The 18,023-nt window shown below is 39.8% G+C and overlaps 2 protein-coding genes and 1 pseudogene across 2 annotated transcripts in view; 1 reads left to right on the top strand and 2 right to left on the bottom strand.

The window, feature by feature from the left end:
• Positions 1-4,799, bottom strand: part of EIF2S2 (eukaryotic translation initiation factor 2, subunit 2 beta, 38kDa) — a 15,940-nt gene extending 11,141 nt beyond the window's left edge. The window contains exon 1 of the mRNA XM_004687271.2: positions 4,616-4,799. Coding sequence (XP_004687328.1) covers positions 4,616-4,630 — 15 coding nt within the window. The 5' untranslated portion in view covers positions 4,631-4,799. The remainder of the gene's footprint in view (positions 1-4,615) is intronic.
• A 2,312-nt stretch (positions 4,800-7,111) lies between these two features.
• The window catches only part of ASIP (agouti signaling protein), a 49,837-nt gene continuing 38,925 nt past the window's right edge, over positions 7,112-18,023 (top strand). The window contains exon 1 of the mRNA XM_012728190.1: positions 7,112-7,142. The gene's annotated coding sequence lies outside the window, so the exon portion shown is untranslated. The remainder of the gene's footprint in view (positions 7,143-18,023) is intronic.
• Positions 8,622-9,529, bottom strand: LOC105853940 (annotated as a pseudogene).

The following is an 18,023-nucleotide window of genomic DNA, read 5'->3' as shown; positions in this document are numbered from 1 at the left end:
GGGGGAGGGGAAGGGAAATGCACGGGACTATGGTGGTGGCACAGGGGTGATGGGAAACCCGCGGGGATTACAATCGAGATAGAAAAAAAAATGTGCAAAATGATGTAAAAATAAACTCTGTAATAAAAATAAATAAATAATAAAAAAGTATAAAAAAATAATTTCATCCTAAAGTTCAGACAAATTAAGGAAGCTAGAAGTAACTTTTCATATAGTCGATCTCTATCTGAATAAGACTGCTTTTTGTTCTATCCTAAATCCTCTTAGGTTAGTTTTATCTAATGTCCACTAGATAATAACCAATCTGTAACTTACTACAGATTATCTCTGCATTGATCACTCAGAAAACTATGATAAAATTAGTGTACACAAATAATTTAAACAACATGTAAGGCAGATGCCTCATAAAAGAGCTAGGTCTCTGAAGTCAAACAGAACTGCATATAAATCCCAGCAATTTTTGTTTCTTATCGACCTCTATCCATATTCTACCATGCTTAAATTTAACACTTTGCCTAGTGATTTATTATGACAGCATGGCAAAGTATTTAAGAAAGTACAGAAGGATCCAAATGATTGAATTCCAGAAGAGTCCCTGCCTTCCCCACGTATCATTTGTAAAATGGATTAAGTAGCAAAATCAATATTGGGAAGATTAAAAAGACATAAAACACTTAACATAGTACCTGCCACAAAAATAATATATGTCAGCAATCATTATAACTTATATAATGATTTCTCAGTTCAAAAAGCATAGTTATCTCCTAAAATTATAGTTATATTATAGTTATCCCTAAAATTTCATCAACCGGTGACCTAATTTCCAAGATATGAAATTAAAAAAAAAAAAAAATCCTGGAATGGATTCTAGTTAAGATAAATGTACCAAACAAGTCAAACCAAGTGGGCAGCTACCTGAAACCAAACTTATGGCCTGCAATAGAGTAGTTTTTGTCCTTTCCTTAGAGACAAGGTCTGTAAAGCATTCTAGAAATCAAAACAGCTTCATTTAAAAGTTATACTCTGGTATATGAATAAACAAATGAAATGCAGTCAGGCTGAAAAACATTATTTGGCAAAAATGAATGACCTACTGGGCCTACAGTCACCCTACATGGGAGGTTACAATCTGTTCTCGGGAGGCAGCTACAGTTCCGCCTCATTCCTGAAATATGGAGATTTGGCAAAAAGGACAGATAGCATTCCAGGCACTATCAATTTAGTTGTCTGGCAGGCAGGATTTACAATTCATTTACTGCATTTTTCTTTTCAAGTACTATGTTCCTTGGAACAGTCATTTAACTATTAAGCAAGAGAGATCAAAGCAGGGAGGGATTCTGAAATCATAAGAAGACAGTCTCACAAATGTCTGTAAAACATTTGTATCTAGGTCTACAGGGAAACTATTTGATCAACAGTCTGAGTGAAAGTTGTAAAGGGTAACAAAAATAAGAATTACATGCTGAAATAATTAACATTTCCCTCAATAACTGCCTCTGGATATTTTAAACATACTCAGGACCTCATTTTATCTACAGCACTCTGCAATTTAAAATATAAAAAGAATCCCAAAGCAATACCTAAAGTAGAGCTCCTACCTCCTCCAATAAACAACACAGCAAAAGGGCATGTCAGTCTTGACTTAAAAGAAATGTTTAAGACTTTCATATCTCATTTACAAATGATCACATTACAAGTATTTATTTACATGAGTAGTTTATATTTGAAAAGCAGATAGTTGCTGCTATCAGTGCATTTATGAAAACAGAATCTCGAGGTTTTTGTTTTAAAGATTTTATTTACTTCTTACTCTATAGAAGAATTGGGATGTAGGCCAGAGTTGTGGGAGGTAAGAGGATTCAACAGAGACAGTGGGGAGCAGAGCAGGTAGATTTACTGAAATACACTATTGAGGGGAGCAGCAGGCGAGAAAAGAGGTTTGCTCAGGCCATCCAGTTGATAGCACTAAGACTTAATTCCTATGCCACAGGAAAGGCCCTTGAACTATCTTTTTAAAAATCATAATGTAGACTTCAAAAGCAGCGTCCCATTTTTCAATTTCCTATATTGAGTTGGAGGAGGTGAGGAAAAGACACCAACAAAAATGAACCTGATAATGGCCCGAAGTGCTTCATCAAATTGGAAGCCTGCTCCTAGCCATCACTCCCTTACCCAAGATGCTAACTTTATGGGTACACCACAGCAGAAGGCAGGTATGAGTTACGAAAGAACCCACAGAGAAGCAAGGTGAGCAGAGAAAAAGTACTGTCACCTCTGGGTGACTTTTATTTTTCTGTTTCTTCTGGGGTCTGTAAACTTCATTCCCTTTTAAATTAGAAACTTTTTTTTTTAGTATAAACCTTCTCTTGTAAAACACCTTAGTGTGTTTTGTGAAAACCTGACGTTCTGACACCTTGTGAATGATGCCTACTAAGATGCTATAGTCTTAGCTATTGACAGAACTTAAAAAATAAAAAAGGTCTGAAAAATACTTTACGCCTACAGCTAAGGAAATTCCGTCCTCATTAGGTAGCACCCATATTTCTAGAATACTGATTTTTAAAGATCATTGCTCCATGAAATAAAGAGGTTATGTTTTGGTGAGATTTTTGGTTTAATTATCAGGATTAAAAAAAAAAACATACATATGCAGTTTATTTTATGTCAATTGTACATCAGTAAGTTGTTTACGTTAAGAGTTATGCAACTAAACACACGTAACTACTCCACTGAGGTCCTTGGCAGCTTATTAATCATCTCTACAGATTTTCACTTGATCTGTACAAGTCTGTAAAACTGTCACAAGTTAAGAATATATTATCTGGTCAATAATTTTAGGGGAGCCAAAATCCATGCGTAGCTCCAGAATGGAAGCCAAGGGCCACGCAGGGCTCTAGTTCCACTCCTGCTGTGTGTTCTTAAACAAGTCAACATCCCTGGGCCCTAGTTTCCTGGCTAAAATGAAGGTAGACAGGTACACCTGAGAGGTGCCAAGCTGTTTAATAGTTTATTGGCTTCTCTACTGGAATGCTGGTCCTGCCATCTGTTTGACAAAATCCTGTTCAACCCTCCAGTAATGCATTCATATTCTACTTCCTTCAAAACCTTGTCTCACTTCCAGAAATGAGTCCTCAAGCCCCTCAAACCCATCTTCCAACACTCGTGAGCACTTTATCATAGAAGCCATACACCACACACAGTACCTCACACTCCACATGTACTGTATTTGCTAAAAACTATTATGAAAATAGTAAAGAAAATAAGTAGAACCAAAACAAGCTTGCCCCATGAAACCTGCCGCTCTCAGAACTTCGGAATATAGCAGCCTCCAAGCAAGAACCATCTGCTTCCCTTACACACTAAGTTTCTTCCCTGAGAATTAGAGCCTTCTGGTCACCTAGATAAGAGCAGTATTGCATAGACAAGGATTTCTAGTACTGGCTCATGGGGATTATAAAACTCTCCAAACCTCAGTTTTCTCATCTCTAATGCACATAACAATACCTTACAGGATTATTGTGAGAATCAAAGGAGTGATTAGAGTCCCCTACAGAATAAAATCCAAATTCCTTAACCTGGTCTTTAGATCCCTCCATGAACATTATCTACACATCAAGGGATCAACTCCAACCAAATTCGAGGACATTTCACTTTCATTTACACACTTGCCTAGCATTCTTAATTATTCCTTTGGCTCGTGATCAGGCCCTTCCAAAAAAAATTCTAGGCATCCTTCAAGCTGACCGTTGAGAAATGCTTATCTATTTCTCTTCTTTCCAATGCCCTACAGGTCAAGTACTCAAACTCTCACAGAAGTGATTTATAAATTTCAAGAGCCTTTTTCTTTTCTTTTTTTTTTTTTGTTGAGGAGGAAAGCTGACCCGCAAGGGGTAGCTTCCCCCCCAGTGGGAAAACCGTTTGTTTTACATACACTGGGACAAAGCTGGCCAAAAGGGACTGGAGAAAATTGCTTAGGCACAAGTAGGACGGCAGAAAAAGACATAATCAGCCTCACCGCCTGACTTCCCGATCCGTCGCTGTGAGCTCTCGGCTACAGAACCCAGGAACGACCACCGTTTTCCGGGGTTAGGCACCTGATGAGCAGGGGGGTGTTTTCCTTTCGTCTTACCTCCCTTATCTCCTGATATTTTAAAGAAATAATGCTCGAGATGAGAACAAGGGCGGATACCAAGCTAGGACAAACCAGTCTGCAAAGTTTTTAATGAGGGCACTGCACCGGAGCTGAAGGAGGCTCCTCTCGTCAGCCCTGGCCAGGCGAGCTGGAGCTTCACTGTCAAACAGGAAGGAATGCTGGGGTCGCCAGCCCCGATCTTGTGCAGTCGGGGCATTAACCCGGCAGGCGACTCAACGTGCTCTATTCCGGAAACGCCGGCCCCGGGAGGACGCCGGCCTCGGCGCCGCCATCCTGAGAGCAGGGCGCGGCCAAGCCCAGAGCTCCGGAGTCCTCGCTGGCTCTACTACTCCGGGCCGCCTAGGCCCGGCTGCCCCACATGGCGGCGTCCGGCCGCTAGGCCGCAGGCCCGGTCTCCCATACTGAGATGGGTTCGGCTCCCGCCTCAGTTCTTAGCCCTAGCGCCCAGGCTCAGGCCCTCACCTCGTCCCCGGACATGGCTGCGGCTCGGGTAGCTTCAACACAAATGGGAAGTCGGACGGGTCAGCCCCAGGCCTTGGCGGCAGCGCTGCTCCAGCCGATACCTCTCCCACCACCGCACTAGGCTCTTGCATCAGCGAAAGGAAAGACACCCCGCCCTCGCCTTCCAATCGTTGGAAATGCGCCTGCGCAATGCCCGTCACGGCGCAAGCGCGCGGAGCAATCGACCTAGCGCGCTTCGTCTGGCGCCAGTTATCCGGCGACGCCGCGGCGCCTTGCATTCCGGGACTTGTAGTCAGGCTAGAAGAAGGCGGTGCTTGCTTGGCCGCCACAGCGTGATCCGTGCGCATGCGCGACGCCTGGGGACGCCGACCGGAGGGCTCGGTGTCGGTAGTTTGGTGTTTTGTGGGTTGGCGGATCAGCGCTTTGCTCCCTGTTCGTGGGCGTGAAGTTGACGTTATTGCTCCTTGTTTAGGGGTGTTGGAGACAGTAATCTGAACTCTTTAGGGCTGCTACTACCAGCATGCCTCCTTGGAGCTTTCTAGTGCTTGAGGAACTCAGATGGAGGCGGAGGCGCGCACCTCGCTAAGGGCATGTACTTTGTGAGGAGCTTAATTTGACCCGCTGGATTTCAGCTTGAGAAGCAGGAAATCAAACGCCGCCTCCTCCCCCCCCTACCCCAACCCCCAGGGAATACTGGGGAGAGATGTTCCCTCCGGAGAAACGACTTGTCGACAGGCAGTCGGTTTGGAAGCTTCAAAATAGTTGTTCATCTCTTGTCTCTGCTTGAACGCTAAGGGAGCGGCATACAGTTCCCCTTGAGCCATAGTAATGGTTACTCTTGAGGGAGTTCCCACTTTTATCATTGCGCCTGAGCCAAAGACCACTGAGAGCAGCCTGGTGCTGAACAAAGTTGAACTTACTGTCTGTCGTCCTGCAAGGAGGGAGGCACTCCATGAGGCACAGGCGGTCATTTCAGGAAGATGGTGCTGGAAAAAAAACTTGGCTTGTTTTAGGTAATTTGGGGGCCTTCTCTGGAATAGACACTATAGGAAGGGGAGATAATTCTCTGATGGTTATTTTAATAATTCTTGTCTACAACAGAAAGAGAAGACCCAAGAGGCTACAAGTTAATGGCAGGTTAAGAAATAGTCCCTTGTGTTGGCCAGGATAGGGGGTGATTGGATATTTCTGTGGTCAGGACTGTTCTTTTTCGTTTGTATTCAGACGGGATTATGATTTGTGTTTGTATCTTGACTCATCGTGGTCACAGAGTGGCTTTGCCAGGTATTGGTGTTCTGTGAAATTGTTCACGTTCAACAGGGCAGCATATCCTAGCTAATAGTGCCATCCTAGCTCCTGCGACCAGGGGCTACTTTTCTCCTTGTCACTGTGTTCCCTGTCATTTGGTGTATGTTCGGTGCATTAGACTTCAAAACAACTGTTTTGAATCTACAAATATTTAGCACTACCCACTGGGTTAGAATCTAGCCCCTAATCTAGAATTAGGTCTCTCTTCTGCAAGTAATTTACAGTTTAATGAAAATGATACTTTATTAGTTTCCTTTCCAGATGAGAAAAGAACTTTCATGGCATTAACTAATTAGTCTAAAACCCTACAACCAGTAAAATGGAGAACCTGGGTATCCAAATCCAGACAGTCTGATACAAATGACTGCTACTTTACCTGAGAATCTGCACCTGGAAGAAAGCTGCACTGCCTCCTCAGTAATCAACTGCTGATATCTGTGCAACCTAAGGCTTCTCATTAGCAACACTATTGATCAACATTTTAGGTAAATATCCTCTCTTGTTTTGGGCTCTTCTGTGCGCTTGGATGTTTAGCAGCATCACTGGCCTGTAGCCACTCTAACTTGCACCCTCACCCTTGTTATGACAAACAAAATGTTCTCCAGATATCAATTACCCATGGTTGAAAACTGGGTATCTGCAGTAACAAATATTTGAGGCATGGAAGTCCACAAATCAGTTTGAATAGGGATACCGTAAAAAGGAGAGAGGGAAATAGTTTGGCCTCCTTTGAAAAGCCTGTTTGACCCAGAAAATGAAAAGTGAGACAAATGAAGAGTGAGACAAACTAGAGATAAATGAAGTGGGGAATCAGAAGGAAAGAAAAAGATATTCCTTAGAGATTTCAGGCTTTTCTCAGGGTAATGACTTGTTTTTCAGGAAAAGCCAAGATTCACTGAAGATCTGGCAAATGTCACAAAACAATGGTAGCTAAACTTTCCCAGGTTTTCAAGGAGATACCCTATTTAAATAATAATATCAATGTAAATAATCATATATCCTAACACCTCTCTTCTAGGAATCTCTGCAAAACATATACACATTAATGTTCTTGTCATGGTGAAGGAAGTCATTGTTATTTTCCTGTTTTATAGATACAGAAGCCAAATTATGCAGACCATAAAAAAATAGTGAGAAATTCAGAAACAGACTACTGGAATCTTCACTCTGGGTCATACTTTACCCTCAGCACCACCCATAGATCTTCGGCTGCTCAATAGTAAGCTAATGATGATAATTCTTCAATTATATATGAAATTTTCAGAGACTTTACAATATTCCCTGGTCTCTTCACATGACCCATAAAATAGCAGACTTGTAGAGACTCTAACTTAAAGTGAAATAGTGACAGTATTTAAAGTGAAAATCAGATCTCATGATTCTTGATCCAGTACTCTTTCTATTTTTTTTAAAGATTTATTTATTTATGCATACAGAACTGGGGTGCAGGCCAGAGGTGCAGGGGCAGTGAGAGGATTCACCAGAGACAAAGTGGGAAGCAGAACAGGCTGACTGAGGAAGTACACTGCTGAGGAGAGCAGCAGGTGGTGGGTCAGGAAATGTCTGCTGCGCCATGTGGATCACCTCTGAAGTCAGGGATTGTATTCGTGCTGAAGTGGCTTTAGCTTCTTAGTTCTGTGCTTTAACCTGCTGCACCACTGGGGAGGGCCCAACCCAGTACTCTTTTGATGGACAAACAAGCCATACCTACTTAAAGAAAGCTTAATTTAGATAGAGATTTTAATTCTAAAAAGCCAAACCTATTCAGTCCTTTCATTTATGAGCATCTAATTAAGTGGGACCTTTAAGTATTAGTTTTGCTAAGAAAAAGAGACAAATTCTGAGATATTAATGAAAAGCATCTAGTACTGAAATTAAATTTATCTTTGGGTTGATAGAAGATACCTGTTTTCTCCCCCCAGAGATGTCTTGAATAGAGTTATCCTTTGAGGACTAAACTAGTAGGAATGAATTCTTATTTAGTGGTATGTAGAAATGACTTATGAAATAATGTATCACTGAGAAGATTTACAAATTATCAAATCTAAGCAAGTTGACCCAGCTATACTCAAATGAAAATACTATTTCAAATACTGTTATTACGTCACTGATTCCCAAATCCACATTTCCAGTCCAAACCTCTCCTGAGTTCTAGCCTCACATCCACATGTCTAACTATTTGCTTATCTTCCAGAGGTCTCAAAATTACTTAAAACAGACCTATCATTATTTTCCACTGCAAGTCTTGTTCGTGTTAATTGAGAGCACTGCTCTCTACCCAGTTGCTTTTAAACCAGAAATCCAGAATTTACTTCAAGTCTTTTCTTTTCCTCACAATCTTTATCCAATTCATATAAAGTCTTGTTCTCTGTCAAAAATAAGCCTCAAATACTACCACTTCTATCACTATTCTCGTAGAAGTAATTGTCATCTCTTTCTTGGATACTTCAACATTCCTCTTGTCCCTTTCCTTCATAACAAGTAAGACAAATTCACTTAATTGGCCAGTTGTTTGTGATTTTTATAATTTCACTTTATTCTGTATGTAAACTCCTCTAGGCTAGTTATTCTTAGCACCTAACAATGCCTAGCTCATCATAGGCACATAAATATTTATTAAATTAATGGACAGAAATACAATAGTTTCCAAGATTATAATTTGATTGCTTACAATAGTTAAAATGGGGCCTTTTTTTAATCAAATGTGGTAAAAATGACTGAAACCACCTTGACCATTGAAGTTTCCTCCTACCAAAGTTGACATTCCCAGTAAAACCACCTCTATAACCAGCACCAAAGTTTCAAGAACCACTTCAACCTCTTTGGCTGGATGAAGCACTGGTCATTTCTTGTTTAGATAGGACTTTCCTTACTTTGCAGGTGTGACCAAAGTATGGTTATTTCTGAATCAACAAATCATCATTATTAATTTACTTTGGTTTTCCTGCAATGCTAAAATAACCTCTTAGGTGAGTTTTTTTTTTTTTAAGATTTATTTTATTTGTGCATATGAAAACTGGGATACAGGTTAGAGGTATGAGGGTGAGAAGATTCACCAGAGACAGAGTGGGGAGCAGAACAGGTAGATTGACTGAAATACACTTCTAAGGGGAGCAGTGGGCTGGTCAGGAGAGGTCTGCTGCACCATGTGGGTTACCACCCTGGCTGGGGATCAAACTCGTGCTGCAGTGGCTGTGGAGAGCTTCATAATGCTGTGCTTTAACCCACTGGGCCACAGGGAGGGTCCTTATGTGATATTCTTTTGTGTCATCTTTAATGTCACCAGCAAAAATATTTTTCACAGTTAATTGGACACCAAGTTTTTGAGAATCTTCCCTTAACACAGCCCTCTTTGGTTCCACAACCCTTCCATCCACCTTGCTTGGCTTTGTGTCCATGGCTGCATGTACTTCCTCCGTGGTGGCATATGTGATAAATGCAAAGCCTCTGGAGTATTTACTGTTTGGATCTCTCATCACACAATCTGAGGGTTCACCATTGTTAAAAATGGTTTCTCAGACTTTCATTAGTTGTTTCAGAGCTTAAATCTCCAACAAAAGGCTTCTGCAGTGATTCCAGCTCTTTGGGAGACTCCAACTTAGTCATGATGGCAGTGGCAGGGGAGACTTATGATACACAGGCAGAAGGCTCCTCTTGGGTAATTTAAGCTTTTTAAAATGTTTTAGGTGGGCCCTCCCTGGTGGAACAACAGGTTAAAGCACAGCACTATAAAGATAGCCACAGCCACTTTCAGCATAAGTTTGATCCTTGGCCAGGGAGGTGACCCACATGGTGCAGACCTCTCCTTGTCTCACCTGCTGCTCCCCTCAGCAGCGTACTTTGTCAGTCAGCCTGTTCTGCTCCCCATTCTGTCTCTGGTGAATCCTCTAACTGCCCCTGCACCTCAGTTCTATATGCATAAGTAAATAAATCTTTAAGATTTATTTATTTATGCATACAGAATTGGGGTGCAGGCCAGAGGTGCAGGGGCAGTGAAAGGATTCACCAGAGACAGAGTTGGGAGCAGAACAGGCTGACTGATGAAGTACACTGCTGAGTGGAGCAGTGGGAAGGTCAGGAGAGGTCTGCTGCACCATGTGGTCACCTCCGTGGCTGGCGGGAATCAAACTCATGCTGAAGTGGCTTTAGCTTCTTAGTGCTGTTCTTTAACCTGCTACACCACCAGGGAGGGCCCTAAATAAATCTTTTAAAAAATAAATAAAATGATTCGGTACCACTTACTCTTTAAGCCCTTTTTAAAATCATTTCAGCCTATAATAGTTTACCCTCCTCTGTTTTGATAGCTTACCAGTATTCTATTACCAGTATTGACTTAGTATTTAAATTATGCTATCTTGCATTATTATATATTTTTAAGTGCATGTGTCCTGTCTTTCAGGTAGATTACAAAATTCTTGAGAACAGGGACTGTGGGTATTTTGGCCTCTTACAGTGTCTTAATCCACTATGGTCTTATTGCTGTAAGTTGTCACCAGGAGTTATTTAGTGTCCTGGCATCTCAATAGAAGACTTCAAAACTCTTAACAAAACCACTTCACACTTATTAGGCTGGCTATTTAAAACAAAAAACCTAATAAATAAATAAATAAATAAAAACCTGACAAGAGTTAGCAAGGATATAGAGAAACCGGAACCTTGTGCCTCTATGTATAGTTGCCAAAAAACTTAAATTGCCAAACAATTTTACAACTTTACTTTTGGATGTATATGCAAAAGAATTAAAAGCAGTCTTTTTTTTTAATTGAGACGATACATTTATTGTTTACTATAATTAATATACATTTAAAGTATCTTAAGTCATAAATAATTCAAATAAGATAAACAGTACCTCTACTGTAGAATAATATTCTAGATATTAGTCAGAAATTACATTCTCAATCACTGGCATGGTTTTTTCATTATCTGTGAAAGCAGAATCCTGAAGAGATGTTTGCACGCCCACATTCATAGCAGCGTTACTCATACTAACAAAGAGGTGGAAGCATCTGTAGTCTCCATCAGTGGAGGAAAGGATTGACAAAATGTAGTATATACATATAATGCAATATAATTCATTATAGAAAGAAAGGAAATTCTGGCACATGCTACAGTATGGCTAAACCTTGAGGACATTGTGCCTAGAGAAATAAGGTAGTCACAAAAAGATGAAAACCGTATGATCCCATTTGTACGAGAGAACTCATACAAAGTCATAGAAGCGGAAAGTAGAAGCATGGTTGCCAGGTATTAGAAAGGAGAAAAAAGGGATTTTTAAAAGGAGTACAGCATTTTAGCTTTGCAAGAGCAGATTTTTAGGGATTGGTTGCTACAACAATGTGAGTGTACTTAACTAAACCGTAAACTTAAAAATGGTCAACATGAAAAAAAAAAGTCAACATGGTAAATTGTGTTATGTGTATTTTAACCACAATTTAAAGAAAAACTGAATAGTAATTCAAAAGATCATATTTGGAGTTTTGGTTTTTCCTTTGTAACTAATCTTCAACAAATCTCTATTTGTCTCAATTTCTTCTTTTCTAAATGGCACAGGGGAGACTGTAACTGCTGAAGTTGTGTGGAGATCAAAGGTGGGGGGGAACTCTTAGGATAATTTTTAAGTAGTTGTTTTTCCAGTTTTCCAGTGTCCCTGATCTCTCTTAATAGTCATTATAAGTTTCGCGTCTTATTTCATAAGAAAATGTTCCTGAAAATGCTTCCAGCAATAACCTATTACCACTTCAAAGGATATGTATGCTGAATTTCAATTTGGACTGCTCACCTTATAATTTGGTACCTGGAAAGCAGCAAATAAACAGTCTTTATGAAGACTATTGATGACCTAAGGTGCTAATTACCATATGGTTTATCATTAAATTAAGGAAATACAACCTCAGGATTTTCACATGAGCATTCTAAAAAAGGAACAATCAGAGAATGATAGCTCTGAGAAGTTAAAAATATAGTAACATAAATATATATGTGTGTATATATATACATACATACCAAGTTGAGGGACTCTCCCAGAACATAGAACAAAAACACAGAAATGGAAAAATAAGAGAGAAAAGAGGATAAACCATAAGGTCCAACAGTAGGTTAATAGTAGTTCTGGAAAAAGAGAACAATGTTAGGAGTGTATCAGAGAAACTACAAAGCTATCTGACAAATAAATGATATGAAATCCCAGATTGACTAAGCCTGCTGAGTGCCCAGCATAATGAAGGGGAAAATCCAAAACACTGTGTATGGCAATGATCATGGGATTTCCAAACACAAGGTGTAAAGAAAAGATCAAAAAGTCTGGGTGCTGAGGTGAGGGAACAAGGAAAGGGAAATGGATTACTTATAAAAGAGTAGGTCCTAAGAGTGGTTTATTTCTCATCATTAACACTGATATCTAGAAGACAGTGAAACAGTGCTTATAAAATTATGAGAGAAAAAATTTTCAACCTAGGATTCCATATACTAAGTTATTAATCAAAATACTAAATCCTTAATTCCTAAAACAGGCAACCTCTTCTTCCCTCCACGCCACACCACACCACACCACACCACACCACACCACACACCCCTTCCTCTTATCTCCCCTCCCCCTATCTAGGATCAATTCATATTTATCCTGTAGTTTTAGCTGCCTCTATATTTTTAGTCTCTGGATTTAAAAAGAAAAAGTCATTGGACTTTTACTTTCTTAGGAACTCAAATGTATACTAAAAATGTTTATGATCTTTTAGTTAGCAACTTTAGGTGTTTTATAGCAGAAGGTTTTCTGAAAACCTAAGCTAAAATATTGCAGGAAATACATGTTAAACATTTCCATAACCATCAAACTGTTCTTCCTCTCATTTTCTTACAGTCCCTTGGGAGAAAATCTGTACTAAAGATGTGAGGTCCCCTTGAGTTAATACAGGCTTACTTGAAGTCTAAAAAGTCAAAACGGTGTAGCTTAGATTTCCTTAGTAAGATTCTGCTTAGTCCTTTAGGATTTTATTCACATTTGGTTTTGCTTAATTTTACCTACATCCTTTTTTTTTTTTTTCCTCAGAAATGGACTTAATTGGGGGGGGGGTGTCTAATGACTTCTTGAACATCAAATAGCCCTTTAAAGTAAAACCGTGTGATGAATTGAGTGTGAATGAATCAAACAGAAATACTTTGCTTGAAATACATATGGATTTAATAACTAGCAGGAGAGTCTTTCATAATTAAAATATATTTTAGGATAATGTTTGAGACATTGGAGAAATGTAAAATTACTGCTGGATTGTTATGTCTCAGCTTAAAGATTTCATCTGGAACTCTGATGTCACAGCCATACAGCAAGCCATCTAGGAAGTGAAAATGGCTAGCTGTTTTTGGCACATAGTATGCACTTAGGAAATTTTCCAAATGTTTCAAACACTGCTAAACTTATTTCAGTGGAAGAAACTTTCATATCTGCCCTCAGTAGTTCATAGTCTAGTAGAGGAGTCAGTGTGCAAACATAAAAGCAGTGAAGTGTGCAGGATATGGTACAGAGAAAAGAAAGTATTATTTCATGCTACTTAGAGAAATCAAGAAGGTAATAGATATGATGCTCGACCTGAGCCCAAAGGGACAGTAGATGAAAAGGCTCAAAGGTAGGTAAACAGCTTGGAAATGCAAAATACCTAATAAAGAAGAAACTGGAGACTGGAGAAGAGAGACAAAGTGGAGACAGACTTCATGAATCACGCTCTTAATGTCCTGTGTAAACAATGCCAGGCTTTTCTTAACTTTGAAATTAGGAAGTAAGTTACCAGCCTGAGACCCTGACAAAGAGGGGTAAAGCGACCACCATGGAGCAAGTAGATCACTAACACAGCAATGTTTTCCTACTTTTCCTCTCCATCCATCCTCAGTTCAATGGATGTGTTTTGATACCTGTCTGTTAATGGACCAGTGTGATGGCCTGGGGGATATAAAGATGAAAAGATAGTTCTTCCTTTCCAGTACCTCTCACACTAGTAGAAGAAGAATAACTTTTTCAACCCAGGAGAAAGGGCAGTAAGGAACTAATTCTGAGAGGATAATGAGAATGAAGGACATATGGGCACATGAAATGTCAATGTTACAGAGTACACAGTCAAAGATGTGTAGCCGGAAATCATGCTGGAAAAGCAGTAGAAGGATCATGGAGGATCTTGACTGCCACCTAGAAGTTTACATTTTATGTTGTAGGCATTGGAAAGTTGTATCGGTTTTTGTTAGGACTGCCATAATAAGTACCACAGATGGTGTGACTTAACAACAGATTTATTTTCTCACTGTTCTAGAGGCTAGAATTCCAAGATCAAGGTATTGGCATGTTTGGTTTCTTCTGAGGCTTCTTTCCTTGGCTCATAGATGGCTGTTTTATCCCTATGTGTTAACATGGTCTTTTCTGTGCTATGTTTTATCCTCTTACAAGATACAAGTCACATAAGATCAGGGCTACCCTAATGGCCTCATTTTAACTTCATTACATCGCTTTAAAAACACATCTCTGGGCCCCCCCTGGTGGCACAGCGGGTTAAAGCACAGCACTAAGAAGCTAAAGCCACTTCAGCATGAGTTCGATCCCCACCCACATGGCACAGCAGACCTCCCCTGACCTGCCCGCTGCTCCCCTCAATGGTGTACTTTGTTGATCTGCCTGTCCTGCTCCCCACTCTGTCTCTGGTGAATCCTCTCACCACCCCTGCACCTCTGGCCTGTACCCCAGTTCTGTATGCATAAATAAATAAATCCCCAAATAGTAACATTTTGAAGTATTGGGGTTAGGACTTCAACACAATTAGGGGACATCGTTCAGCTTATAATAGAAACCATTGAACAATGTTAGGCAGGGAAAGGCATGAACAAGTCTGTACTTTAGAAACATAATTGGTAACAGTGTGGAGATAGACTGAAGGAGAACAAGATCAGAGATAAGAAGGCTTGCTAGAGTCATCCAGGAAAGAAATGATAAGGACCTGAGTTAGAGAGCCTACTCTCAGCTTGCTGCCTGATTAGGATAAAAATCACTTTTGGATAGAGTGATCTATGAGCAGTTGATGACTTTTCCAACTAGGACAAATTCTTTTATGTAAGATATTTTTACACATTGCTTTGAAGAAGAGAAGTAATGAGGTAGAATGAGACAGGAAGAAGTAATGAGACTTTAAGAGGGCGCATAAAGGATTCTTCAATCACATTATGTCTTTATAAATCGCCCTGTATTTGGACTTTGTACCTTTACTTGTCACTGTTCCTATACCTATTCCTATTCTTGTTACAGGGTATTTTTGATGTGATAGACCACAAAATATATGGTGTTGGGGCTTATTTAGATTCTTTTTTTTTTTTTTCTTATTTAGATTCTTAATCCTGACAGTTACCAGATGAGTAATCTTGGGAAAATCATGTTATCTATCTGAACTTCAGTTTCTTTAAATGTAAACTATGTAATAATAGCATCTACCTAAAAGTTATCAGAATTTATAATTGTATAAATGAGATCAATAATTAAATGAGATCATTAATGAAAAATATTTTGTAAAGAGCCATACCTTTGTTATTTATTACACTTGGTATAAACAAAGGATTTTATATGTTTGTAAGTAGGCGTGGGATTCTTTACAGAGCATAAAAATGGCTATGACTTATTGAGCCCCAAGTCACATCAGACTTCTTTTAAGTCTTATCAGTTGCCTGCTATGAGCTCTGTGTCATTCATACACGCTTTCTTTCTTCTCGGAGAGTATCCTAAGTTCACAGGAGTTTGTTGGGTAGTAGTTGTAGGGGACATCTGAGGAAAATATGATTCTTCTCTGGACTACTTGGATCTGATTACCAGCAAAGAGAAAAATGCAGTTTGATTTGATAAAAGCTAGAATTTGAGGGGCAAGCTTAATACCACTAAGACAAAGGGAAGGGAACAAGTAGACAAAAGCAGAGAATAAAAGGATAGGAACCTCAAGAGGGAATATGAAAACAAAAGGCACAACAGAAGAGAAACTAGAAAAGGAACAAAGCAAAGACTACCCCAAGTGTCTCTTATTTCAGACTTCTTATTTCTTAAAGCCAAGAACCTCAAGGGAAGGGAGAGAAACTGTTTTAATACCATTTAGGTATGTGTCTGGTAAATGTCAAGTCTTTATTAATACTACTATTATTTGCAAGAAATGCTTCCTGAAATTTTTGACTGAGGATTGTTATTATATATAATAATTATAATTTCTGTGAGTTATACACCTTATTCAATGGGAGGGTTTATTTGATTTTTTTAAAAAGATGCTTCCACCAACTCACCCTCAGAAGGGAACATGTCTTCAAAGAAGTCTGATGTGTTTTCTTTGTAAATATTTATTTGTTTATTATTTATTTATGCATACAAGAACTGGGGTACAGGCCAGAGGTGTGGGGGGTGAGAGATAGAGTGGGGAGCAGAACAGGTGGGTTGACTGAAATATATGCTGAGGGGAGCAGCAAGCAGGATAGGAGAGATCTGCTGTGTCAGGTGGGTCACCTCCCTGGTGCTATGTGGGTCACCTCCCTGGCCCGAGATTGAATGAATTCATGCTACAGTGGCTGCAGATAGCTTCATATTGCTGTTCCGTTCCCCACTTTGTCTCTGGTGAATCCTTTCACCTTTGGCCTGTACCGCAGCTCTTGTATGCATAAATAAATACATCTTAAAAAAATAACCAATAGATTGCAGTTCTGCAATATCTCTCCAATAAATTGTCTCCATTCCATTCTCATGCCACCAACACTGCCAGGCCTTTCTATTCATTTCCCTGCTTCCAGTTTCATCTACTTTAATCCATCTTTCAGGTTCCTGCTGTGTTAATCTTCTTCAAGTACTGTTCTAATTCTGCCCCTTTCTTCTGACCATTTGTTCTGTAAATGAATTGCCATAAGTCTGATTTACCCTTAAGCCTCATAAAGCATCAACCATAAGAGTACTTCAGCTTTTGCTCTTGTTCTCCTATCCCCCACTCACTCTCTAGCCATCCAAAATTCCAAAGTCTTCTAATGCCTCCCTGGAGGCACACAGTGAGTGAGAGAGAGATGGTACCTACCCCTGTGGAACCCAAGTTTCCACAAAAGGATGGGATGGTGTAGGCCCAACCAAAGAAACATACCAAGCCAGAATGTGAAAGGAACATTTCCCTCATGGCAGATGAAATAAGTTTAGGACCCTTCAAGCTGAAGAGCTATGTTTGAAATTAGATCGGGAACCTAGTAGGCCACAAATGACACGTCACTGATGTAGCCTAAGGTAGTAAAGTTAGAGAGGTAAAGACCAGTTTTTGAAAGGCTATAAAATACCAGGCTGATGAATTTTAAACATGATTTGCCCATAATGAAGAGGCATCCACCTTCTCTGATCCCTTCTTACAATTCAGATTCTAGAGAACCACCACATGTTTCAACAAAACTGGAAAAAGCATTACCAATTCATCTTTTTACTTAGTATCTGACTTATGACCTGCCCTTGAAGTTGCTGCTTTTAATATTTCCGTTTTAGCCAGCTTTTGCAACTTTATGCCCTTTTTCCTCTAATATTGAGACAGAGGTAAAAGAAATAGAGAAATCAGAAAATTAAGCCATAAATTCCATATTTCTATTCTCAGAGAGACCAAACCACAACTTCCCAGTCTTCTCTCTATTTGGTGGCGCTCTCTGCTTTTTTTTTTTTTTTTGCACGAACTATCACCTCCAGATCTTCACTAGTCACTCATGTGAGGGAAAGCCCAGGAGAAGCCCTGCCTCTCTGCCTTCCCATGCCTTCCCCTCTATCCGACCAGTGTCCCAGGTGTTCTGGCACTCTTTTAGTTAACATTTAATAGCAAGCTTGGACCATAATCCTCACTAGCTAACGTCCTACATCAGTCGCTTTGCCATTTAAATTACCTAAAATTGTTGGAACTAGTCCTTTTTCCTTATAGCAATATTACTGAACTTGCAATTATGAAAGTAGTCATATTACTTTAGCTTTGCATGGATTTACACAAACATCATGTTTTTTTTAAAGATTTATTTATTTGTACATACAGAACTGGGGTACAGGCCAGAGGCTCAGGGGCAGTGAGAGGCTTCACCAGAGACAGAGCGG

This window comes from Condylura cristata, unplaced genomic scaffold (genome assembly GCF_000260355.1).
Source record: "Condylura cristata isolate star-nosed mole 26May11 unplaced genomic scaffold, ConCri1.0 scaffold00022, whole genome shotgun sequence".
Classification (NCBI taxonomy): Eukaryota; Metazoa; Chordata; class Mammalia; order Eulipotyphla; family Talpidae; genus Condylura; species Condylura cristata.
Note: the sequence above shows the minus strand (reverse complement) of the source record. Positions and strands in the feature narration are given on the sequence as shown.